General features: G+C 38.7%; 1 protein-coding gene across 1 annotated transcript; it reads right to left on the bottom strand.

Annotated features, from left to right (window-relative positions):
• Nucleotides 1–339: 339 nt before the first annotated feature.
• On the bottom strand, nt 340–3,048 carry LOC101082128 (DDB1- and CUL4-associated factor 8-like). Its single transcript, XM_045051054.1, has one exon. It carries the CDS (start codon nt 2,798–2,800, stop codon nt 1,016–1,018), a length of 1,785 nt encoding a protein of 594 aa, XP_044906989.1. The 5' UTR covers nt 2,801–3,048; the 3' UTR covers nt 340–1,015.
• Between the last annotated feature and the right edge of the window lie 8,785 nt (nt 3,049–11,833).

Below are 11,833 nucleotides of genomic sequence, written 5' to 3'. Positions count from 1 at the left end.
AGAATTTTTAGCAATTCATGGATGTCTAATGGGATTTTTCTTCCAATGGTATCAAACAGTTTATATCTGTAAGGATAAACTCTTTTTTGCAACATTAAGTTGCTCTTAAAGTCAGTTCAAATATATATTCTCAAATATTAGGAATCCTTATATTTCTGGCTGGTATCTTACAGATGGTTGCCCCAAGAGGATTTCCTGGAAGGCAATCCTGTGGGAGTTCTCAGCCCTATAACTTCAAGAGAATTGAGAGTGCAGAGTAAACAATGCCATGTGATTAAGTTTAATTTTTACCAACCCTTGTCTGCTCAAATTAATCAATATTAACATAGGGATTCAGAAAATGTTAATAACCCCAAATGTTTATTCCAGAAGCATGAATTATCTTGTTAGGAATTTACCTGTGCAAGTTTTCTCCCCTTGTCCTTTTCTGTGACAGAGTCTGTGTGTGTGTATGCATGGGTGTTTGTGTATGGCCAAGTGTCTGCATTCAAGGAACAGGACCATGGTTTGCTTTATTTTACTTTACTTCCAAAGAATAAACACATTTCTGAAATTTTCAATTCAACTGAAGAAATTAACCTTAAACTGCTAAATATGAAAAAAAGGTGATAGTTTTCAGAGTGTCAGAAATAAGAGGATAGATTCAATAAAGCTATTCATTATTTTTAACTAGAAATAAGAAAAAAGATTCAATAAAGGTATTAATTATTTTTAACCATTATTAGGAACCTTTAGAAGTCAGTTATAAGAGATTAGCCATAAGAAACCATAGGAAAAGAGGCAAAAAAAAAAAACTTACATATTTTCTTATGCAGAGATATAATGGGTAAAGAGGGAGGAGTAAAGAAACCAAGTGAGAGGAAAGGAATGGAGGAGGAAGAATGTAAAGAGATAGAAGAGAAAGTTTTTATTATGGAAAATAGAAGACAAGAGGAAAATTTATTAGTTGAACTCAATTTTAAACTTAAAGTCTAGCCTACGGAGACACTATCTAGCTGGAGCAGGCATGAGGCCTTCAGGACGGCAGGCACTGCACATGGTCTTGGTTCTCTTCCTCCTCAGATGAATTGGAGCTACTGGAAGACGTATCCGACTCTGCATCCATGACTTCAGCTCCAGGAGCTCCCCAGTGCTGGTGAAGACCTCTCTGTGTCAGGTGACGCATCAGGAACCAAAGCATGTGGCTATCAAACAGGTCAGTGTGGTGCAGGCGATCTTCGTCTCGTTCTTGCTTGTTCCTCTTCATCGTATACTTTAGGCCGACCAGGTCATTGGTAGCTTTAGCTGTGGGTGCCCAGATCTTGGCATCATGATCTAGGCCACTGGTCGCCATCACAGGTAGGTAAGGATGGGGCTGAAGACAGTTTATGGTGCCTCCCCTGTCCCCTTCCATGAACTGAACAATCTGGCAGGATGATTTCTCCCAGAGGAAGATGTGGCCGCAATCACTGCCGCTCACCACAAACTCACTTCTGGGGCCATAGAAATTGACACCTTTGATTGTGGCATTATTTCTGTGCCCCTTGTATCTCTTAACATACTGGGCTCCGTCTCCTTCCGAGGAGTTGAAGAGATAAATATCTTCATCATTATAACTGGCCAGGAGCTCTGTGCCATCGTGGCTGTACACCAGGCAGGTGATGCTTACTTTGCAATCACAGCTGACTAGGTGATGAGGACAGAATTTCTTGAGTACTCCATTGTTCTCGTTGTTGTCAATTTTCCTCTGGTCATAAATTCTTACAAACTGATCTCTTCCACCCACTGCAAACTGGTAAGTATTGGCAGGATTCACGTGTATTGTATACAGCCCCACTCTCTTCTCCCTCTCCTTGGTTACCACCACTCTGGAAGCCGGGCGGTCTTGTCTGAGGTCAATGGCAAAAACAACTGCATCTTCGCCTGAACTCAGGAACTCAAAAGGGGAGTCTGGCACCAGGGCCAACTTGTGGGAGGCTCCCCTGTGCTGGGCCACACGCTTAGTATTCTTGCAGTGTGGTATGGCAGATAGCTCCGCTATGCGTATCTGCCCATCACGGCCACACATGGCCAGGGTGGAATCACCACAATTGGGTAGGAACTTGGCTTGAAAGACATTATTTTTGTGGCCACTCGCAAACCCGAGCACTGGCTGCTCACGCACCCAATCCCACACTATCACTCTCAGATCATCGCCGCTACTGGCCAGCCAGGTGCCACGCTGGTTAAAGTGCACCGTATTGACACAACCATTATGGCCTTGAAGCTGAGAGAACAGGTGGAAACGCTGCACAAAGGCCCTTGCCCCACAGGCCTCATATACAAAGCGGGCACTGGAACCCAGCTGCCGCTGGCGGAGAGCAGAAAGGACTTGCCAGCGAGGGCGGGGCAAGGCAGAGGTTTCGGAGGACACCCAGTCCTCCAGGGCCCGATCCTCAGCGGATAAACACCGATCAGGGTGAGCTTCAGGGCACAGTACCTGGGGCCGTTCTCCCGCCGCTTCTTCCTCTCCCTGGTCCTCGTGTTCGTCCTCTCCTAGCGAACCCTCTTCTGGGTCCGACTGGAGTAGGTTTTCCTCACAGATGAAGAATCGGTCGGAATCTACCGTGCTTTCCAGGTTGATATCTTCACTTGAGCTTTCTGCACCAGTGCCTTGACTTTCTGGGCTGGTGACGCCACCATCTCCGGTCACATTCAAGCTCAGCGCAGGGTCGGAAGATGTCTCCCCACTGGCGTGTACCTCAGACCGCTCCTCAGGGCTATTGAGCAGGCCTCTCTCTGAGTCTTGCAGGCCATCTGTGCAGCCCCCGTTATCAGACATCTTGAAAGATGATGACTGCAGCCGGTCTGGAGAGGTTAAAAGTCCCAAAAGTCCGAGGAAGAGAGCAGGGCTGCCTCGGCCGGCCGGGCCAAAGTCCCAAAGTCTCGAGGCCTCGGGCGGAGATGCCAACACCAGCACCGCCGCAGGCCAAAGTGGGAGGAGGCGATTATCCGGCTGAAGCCTTTGGAAGTATGGGAGCTGACGAGGTTCAGAAGACACTTCATACTGTCTAATATCGCGGGATCTCAGGACTGCTCAGCCTTTTCCTGACCTTCAGCCCCAACCCCACAGCTGTCTCGCCCAGTACGTTCTGTTCTTTTGAAGACGGAAACATGTTGCACTTTGAAAAACATTCTTAGAGAATTATCAGCAAAAATGATAAACCTTAGGCAGAACAGTTACTCTAAGACTCTCAGTGCTTTGCTTGAAGAGAACGTACAGTATGAAATGAAGAAATAGGCAAACACAGTCAAAGATTGGCAAGGTCCACACGGCTGGTCAGTTTATGACGTACACAAAATATCTCCAGCAAATCAAACAGCTTTATGGAAAATTTGACAGCTCTAATTGGTAGAAATGGCATAAATAAAATAAACATTTCCTAGTTGATTGCATTTTAGAGTTAAAAATATTTTTTAGTATGGGTAGATCCCAAATACCGCATTGGACATACATCTACCAAAAGATACTCATTGTTTTTTTTATCTGAAATGCAAATTTAACTGTGTCCTGTATTTTTATTTGTCACATCTGGCAGACTTTCTTAGTGAGAAGAGTAATTTAGTCCAACAATGTAATCAAGGCCGAAATCAACTGGTCAATCTAAAGTAGACATTGAAATGAGTAACAGCTTCACCACTGTGAGACAGAAGCACAATTTTTTTCTTTTTTCACCAGAGACTATATATTTATTTTGAGTTAATTCGATCTAGGATAGTTAGGGAATATCAACACAATTTAATGAAAGAAAAAAGTTGTTTTGTGATGTCAGAACTATCAAAATATTTTAAATATCTCCTCAAATATTTCAGAGACTTCTTAGGGGGCTTTTAGGAAAAGAAAACAGCTCCTCAGAGACAGTTAATTGGCAAGGCCGTGTTAAGTTCAGAGCCTCTCCAAGTGAATTATCTAAGGTAATGTCAGTAAATTTTCAAAGGACTACAGTAAACTGCTGACTAAGAATGCCAGAATGAGGAAAACAAGATTTCCCTCAGAGTAATTGCAAGATCAATGCAAAATTGATTAAACATAGAAGTATAAAATCTCCTAAAGAAAGAGAATGGTTCCAAGGTGGTAGTAATGGAAAGACACGTAAAAGAATATTCAGAGCAGTTTGTAAAGAGTAGCACAACAACCAGGAAACCACCCAAAAGCCCATCAAGAGAAACATGCATAAATAAATAGGCATATATTCCTATTAATGGTATAATGTACAAAGGTGAAGATTAATGAACAAATACATCATCATGGATGAATCTTAGAATGATGAGTGGAAACACAAGTGAAAGAATAGTCAATAATTTCATTTTTGTGCAGATCTTTATAGTTTTCCTATTAATAAAACTATTTTAAAAGGCAAGAAAATAATTGACTCAAACTTCAGGATAAATATTACCTTTACAGGAGAGGAAGAAGTTAAAATCTGGTAGAGAGGGAACTTCAAAAATTCTTGGTAATATTTATGGCTTGTTGTTATTCCTTTTATTACTTATTGTCTGGCATATACATTTATATATCCTTTTCTAAGTTTGGTGTATTGCATAGGAGGTTTTTGTTTTTAGTTTTTTTTTTTTTAAGAGATAATGTTCATTAAGAAGGTCTCTTGCCTGACCATGGGGCACAAAAACAGGAAAACTAGAGCATCAAACCCTAGTATTCCCATCCTGGCATTATCCATGGGAGGAATCTTTATTAATTGGTCTAGGAAATGTCTTTGTCCCATTACAAGGAACAGTTCAAGTGTTAGAGGTCGAATCAGGTTGTTTTAGCCTGATGCTATTGTATTAATCTGACTTTTTTTTCTACATGCTCATTAAGCAAACTTTGACTATGAATTGGCTTTCCATTTAAGCTTTCTTTTAAGTTTGCTTTATTTAATTAATCCATTTAGTTTATTTTCACTCCCATTGATTCACCAAAAATCTATTAGAACTTCTATGCACAATGTAATGTTCTGGGTCCTGTTATTACAAGGGCTGAATAAAAAGGGGTAATCCCTTCACTCATGGAGTGTGTAATATAGTGGGAAAAAAGGACAATAGACAAGTCAATACATACATACATCATATGAGGCCGTGATGAATATTATAGACAGACATAAAGGTGTGTAAATAGATATAGACTGCAAGTTATTATTTTAGTTAGTGTGTTCAGGGAAAGTCTTTTTTTTTTTTAATGGGATGACATTTAAGTAGAAGGCTGGATGAAAAGAGAAATGGAGCATGCAAATATCTAAGATAATAATGTTCTCTGTAGAATGACATCGAGTACAAATGCTTTAAGATAGTAGCACAAAAATAAATAAAGTAGCAAAATATGAATGTTCACGGAACCTCAAGGAGGCCACTGTGACTGAAACAATATAAGTAAGTAAGCATTAGGGACAGTGTCAGCAATGGGACAAAAAGAAGCAAAGGCCAACTGAACAGAGCTTTGTTGTTTGTCATAAGGAATTTTAATATTTATTTTATTCTGTGTGTGTACTGGAAACTGTTTAGAAGCTCGTGAGCAGGGTAATGGTATTATCTTACTTTTTAAAGATGGTACTGGTTGCTGTCAAAATACAATAGTGTGGGAAGAGAGAGCAGAAGTACCCAACTGTTGCTGTAATGCAGGTGAGAAATTAAGGTGGCTTAAACCAGGGTGTGGATAGTGTAGGTGGTGAAAATTGGTTAGCTTTGGAATATACTTTGAAAATGGAAATTATAGCATTTATTGATGAGTTGAATGTGAGCGTGAGGTAGAGTAATCAGGCTACTGGCAAGAAACACATATCATTTGGACAATCTGAAGCAGTTCAATAAGCGGGATTTTTACAAAAGTGAGAGAAGGCTGTAGGGAAATCATAAGGGAAAGATCAGGACCTCAGGACTATTGTGAACAGGGAGATATTTTCCTGTAAGGCCTAAAGGTAGGGAGGAGAAAGAGCAGTTATCAAAAACCTGAGACAGAGAGGGCAGTGTGGAAAGTGTGACCTGATGGGAGCTGTCATTAGTAATCCCTCAGTGAACCCATAAGGAGGGAGCCAGGGAAACAAATTCTGCAGATTTATTCTCCTCCTACTCTCCTGCTTGTATTTCCTACCGAGTCTTATGGAGAAGGTAGGACTTTGTCTCCTGTAGCTTTACTGAATTTATTAGTTTTAACAGTGTATGTGTGCATGTGTGTCTGTGAGTGTGTGTGTGTGTGTGTGTGTGTGCGCGCGTGTGAGTGAGAGAGAGAGAGAGAGGGAGAGAGGGGGAGGGAGAGCGTGTACATGTGGAATCTTTAGAATTTTCCATTTATTAAATCATATCATCTACAAACAGAAAATTTTACTTTTTGCAATCCAATTTTGATGCCTTTTATTTATTTTTTTCCTGCCTAATTTCTCTAAGAGGTCCAGTCCTATGTAGAATACAAGTATCTAAAGCATGCATCCTTGCCTTTTTCCTCATCTTAGAGGAAAATCTTCCAAGTTTTCATCATTGAGTATGATGTTAGCTGTGGGCCTTTCATATATGGCCTTTATTATGTTGAGGCCAAATCCTTCTATACCTAGTTTGTTAAAAGTGTTTTTGTCATGAAAGGGTATTGAATTTTATCAAAAAGTTTTTGCATCTATTGTGATGATCATGTGATTTTTATCCTTCATTCTGTTAATGTGATGTATCACATTGATTTGTTGATGTTGAACCATTCTTGCATTCCAGGGATAAATCCCAGATGATCAAGATTTATGTGCTATTGAATTTGGTTTCCTAGTTCTTTGTAGAAGATTTTTGCATCCATCTTCATGCAGAATAGGAATTTTGGCCTACCGTGTTCTTCTACTGTATTTGTCTGGATTTGGTATCGGGGTAACTAACAATGAACTATTTAAAAAGGAAATTAAGAAAATAATCCCATTTACATTAGCACCAAAAAGAACAAAATACTTAATAATAAATTTAACCAAGAAAGTAAAGGACTTGTACAATGAAGACCACAAAACATTGGTAAAATAAATTAAAGACACAAATACATGGAAAGACATCCCATGTCAATAGATTGAAAGATTTAATATTGTTAAAATATCTGTACTACTTAAAGAGATCTATAGATTCAATGAAATCCCTATCAAAATTCCAACAGTCAATTTTTTTCTTAAATGGAAAAGCCAAACCTCAAATTCATATGGAACTGCAATGGGAAGTTCTAGAGATCTGGTGTACAACATTGGATCTACATTTAACAAAGCTGTATAGGGCACTTAAAATTTTGTCAAGAGAGTAGATCTTATATTAGGTGTTCTTACCAAAAAAAAAACCCACATAAATAAAATATTTGTTTAATTAAAACATTTGTTTTGAAAAAGGGGACAAGAACAAATCTGGATGGGCAAATGTAAACTATCCAGTTTCTGGAGGGTTCATAAGAGTCAGCGATAACTCCCAAGTGTTTACTAGGAACAATAAGTGAATGGTGGTGAAATTTAACTGAACTGAGGGCTAGAGAGATGGGAATAGATGAATCAAGAGTTTTGTTTTATTTATGACAAATATAAAAATACCCAATAAACATTGAGAAAAAAAAAATGAGTTGACAATTGGATACAGATGTCTGAAGTTTAGAGGAGAGATTATAAATATAGAAACAAAGTTGGAAGCCATTAGCCACTGGGAATAAACGAAATCACCTAGGGAGTGAGTAAACAGAGAAAAGAGCAAAGATCAGAGGATTGGGCACTGGAATATTTATTTTAGGAAGAAAAAGAGAATCCAACCATATGGAGCCAAAGGCGTGAATAGTTTTGCAGGAGGAAACATGAAAATATGAAGAAAGTGTAGAAACTATTTCACAAGGGAGGGAGTGATCGACTGTGACAGATTAAGATAAGGCCTAAGAAGCAACCATCGGATTTGGTAACAGGGTGGTGACAGTAACTTGTTAGAAATGATTTATAACATTTGTGAGAACAAATGCTTGACCCCGGAAATCTGGGGAGAGAAAGGAGAGGGAAGAAGTGAAGACAGTGGGTAGCGACAACTCTTAACAGGAATTTTGTTGCATAGAGGAGAAAAGAACTGGAGTGATAACTCCAAGATGGAGTGGAATCAAGGGAATTTTTTCTAAACCTTACTTATTACAGAATGTTATATGCTAGTAACAGTGACTTAGTAGTAGGGTGAAAACTGCTAATGCAGGGGAGATGGGAGAATTTTCAGGAGGGAGGTCTTGAATCAGAGAGAAGGAGTAGGATTCAATGTACAGGTAGAAGAAATTGTAACAGGAGGAGAGACAAAATATTTAGGACAGAGACAAGTGGGTTGTTAGATTTCGTGGTGGAAGAATGTGCATATGCTCTTCTAATTGCTGCTGTTCTCCCAGCGAATAAGGAAAGAAGGGTGTCAGCTATGAATGAGGAAGATTAAAGCTGTGCTGATCTTTAAGGCAGAAGGTGTGCAATAGTCAACTCCAAGAATGGGAGAATGTCCAGCAGAGGAATAAAGAATTGTTCCCTGTAAACAGAGTGGGTTCACCTGTGGTTTTATACCGTAAAGGTAAAATGAGACAGCATAGTTATTTGTTTTTCTCTATTTCAGACAGTCGAGGAGTAGAGTAGGCAGATACTTGGATTCAAACTAAAATTTATGAATTCTTTTGCTAGTTGAGGATAAGGGAAAGTGAGGGGAAGTGCAAGGGAGCTTAGATTCTACATAATGAAATTATTATAATGAACCACAGAATTTATTTAAAAAAAAAGGGAAATAAGGACAAGACAAGGGAAGATAAAGAGGACAAATTTGATATGGTCAGCAGACTGGAAGCCCCAGTGGAGCCAACTTTTGCTGTCATCAGCAAGTGTGTTCAACCAGAGAGGACTAGAGTTCACTTTTGCTTCAGTACCTTATGGCCTGTAAGTATATATGAAGCTTAGGAGGACAGGATGACCCAGAGCACTATAATCTGTGCTATTAAAGCAAAAGCAATTTGATTAAAAGATTAAAGTAACTCACTCTGAGACATGGCTGACTGATAAGCTTAATTTTCCCAGAAGCTATTTCCTAAATCTAAGAGGACTTCCTACTCTAGGAGAAATATTTTTTAGAAGAAACCTTCCAGAGTCATTTGAATACCCCAGGGCATTACTATAACCACTCTTACAGACCAGCAATATGGCAGAATCAATATGATTCTGAAAGTGGAAATCTAAGAGGAGACTTTATCTGATTACCTCAGTGGGTTTGGGGATTCAAGAGACAGTCATTTCTAAAATGCCATATTACCTCCCTCATGTAATGGGTTTGTCTCGTTTTCTATACTCATAGAAATAACGTCCCATCGAGGGACAAACTTGTAAACCAGTGTCATGAAGTGAAGCGCATGCTAAGATTAGTAGAAATGTTTCTGTGAAGATTTCATAAGGTATTGGCAAAACTTACATTTGCACGTGCTTCCTAGATTTTACTAATACCTGTTCAAATGATTAGGAAGCCAAGAAACTTCAAGATGCTGTTTGGAATCAAGAGAGAAAAAAAAATCCTATATCCTAGAAAAATCTCCATTATAAACAAATAATTAAAATAGCAAAATGTATATTAATGAAATTATTAACTGAGGGTCCTGTGAAAGTAGAGTGACAAGGGAGACTGTTTGGAGGTAGACACAGGGCTTAGATGGGCTCCAGGAAAGATACTTGAGCGTAACATTGAAGGAAGAACAACAGAAGAGTACACAGCCACCTAACATGAATTTTCTTCTGAGTCCTGTATTCATGTCCAAGCTCCTCTGCCTCCTCCTACTTCTGCCTCCGTCACTTTTCTGTGTGGGATGCTGCAAGGTGGGAAGACACGGGAAGCAGTTGAAGATGAACACACGGTCTTTGACGAGGGAGAGGAGACATCATGATAGATTCAGGAAAATGGAAAAGCTTTGGTATGACTGGAGCACCGAGTAAGTGTAAGCAACAGTATGAGGCAAGGCCAGCGTAGAACTTGGAATGCTTTGTTGTAGCAGTTAAACTTTTTGCCCTCAGGACCTCTTTGCATTCTTAAAAATTATTGAGAACCCCAAAGCACTTGTATTTATGTGATTTACATCTGATATTTGCCATTCTAGAAATGAAAGTTTAGAAATATTTAAATATCTATTAATTTCTTTATATAAACAAGAATAACAAACTCATTACATACTAACATAAATAATATATTTTTATAAAAGATAATTAATTTTTCCCAAGGAAAACAAATTTAATGAGACAATTGGCATTGTTTCACAATATCATGTATTTTTTTTATTGTCTGGCTTAATAAAAAACTTCTGGATTCTCCTTTGTACTTCTTCAAGCAATCTGTTGCAATTTTGCAATATCACATTGTCTGGAAATCTCAACTGTACATTTGTGAAAGAATGAGGGCAACAAAGGTAAATAACAGTTTGGATTATCATGAACATAATTTTGACCTTTCAGACTTACTAAAAGGGTCTCAGGGACACACACACCCTCAAAAGCATCCCCAAACACACTTTGAGAACTGCTACTTTCTCATTAAAACTTATGGGGAGCAGGCTGGATTCCATCTAGTAGGTGATGCATAGATACTTAAATAATTTAAGCAAGAATTGGATATGCACTTTATAATCATTAATCTCAGGGTGGGGAAAAAAGTTGGACGGAGGCAAGTTTAAATGTTTGGAAACTAATTTAATTTGAACAGTCTCTCACATTCTATCTAGAAGACTGTTCGGCCAATATATATAATTCCAGTCATAATTTTTTTATGTGTCTAGTTTCCTCTTCTGAAGAGTAAGTTACTTGAAAGGAGGCACAGCTTTTGATTCTTTATAACTACAGCTTTTGGTAGAGTGTGCAAAATAGGTACCCAGTAAAGATTTGTTGAGAATAAATGAAAGAACTAAGTAAATGGTTATCAGTATATTGCAGATAAGTGCTGATCTAGTCTTGAACTTAAAGGCAGTGGAAACACAGATTCAAGAGATGTTCTGAATGCACTGTTGACTGACTGAAATGCTCTTGACCTACTTACTGGACAAGGACTGTGAAAGAAAGAAAAGGAACACCAGGAATTTGGTCGTCTACCTTATGTGGCCCCGATTCAGGGTGGATAGGAGAGATAGAAAGGGGTGAGGTTTGAAGGGGTGATTTCTGGTTTCATTTTGAATATGATAAATTTCAAATGCTTGTGGGATCTGAGCCTCTTCTAGGTCCTTAGGCGGTTTTAAAGTTACATAGTGTCTTTTCTAATTAAGCTGAGATCACAGTATATCCTAATATTTGTTTTCAATGCCTTAATATTTTAGTATTTGTTTTTAATACTTTTGATGTCTTAGTGTTCATTTTTAATGTCTTAGTAGTTTAAATAATTAAACAGAATTCTTGGATTTCTGCTGTCCTAAATGTAAGGCTCTTTTAGTGGATGCCAATTTACTGCCAACCAAGTGCTATTATTTTGGCTGTTGCACAGTGGCTTGTTTTCAAATTCACTACTTCTAAATTCCATCGATAATGTGGGAGGTTGAATTACTTCCACCATTCTGAGGGAATCTGGTGAACCCGCTCTTAATGTGAATGTGTGGTAGAAAGTAGGAGATACAGCTTTTGACTTATTCACAGAAACTGACCAAATCTCCTGTCACATCCTCCCACTTTACAAGCCCCAACCAGAGTTGATGACAAATTCAGAATAATGCTTCTCGGCAAGCATGCATTTTTGCAATTCACAATTCATTAAATAGACATCATGTGATTGAAAATAAAGAAACATTATACAAAGAATGTATTGTGACAACTTAAAATGACTTCAGAAGATAACAAAACAGTCTGGCTCCCTT

The sequence above is a fragment of the Felis catus genome, chromosome X (assembly GCF_018350175.1).
Source record: "Felis catus isolate Fca126 chromosome X, F.catus_Fca126_mat1.0, whole genome shotgun sequence".
In the NCBI taxonomy this organism is placed as follows: domain Eukaryota; kingdom Metazoa; phylum Chordata; class Mammalia; order Carnivora; family Felidae; genus Felis; species Felis catus.
The sequence above is the reverse complement of the archived record's forward strand: the minus strand, read 5'-3'. Positions and strand labels throughout refer to the sequence as shown.

Excerpts from the sequence above, each read along its gene's own strand:
- LOC101082128 (XM_045051054.1), bottom strand. The coding sequence starts at position 2,800 with ATGTCTGATAACGGGGGCTGCACAGATGGCCTGCAAGACTCAGAGAGA.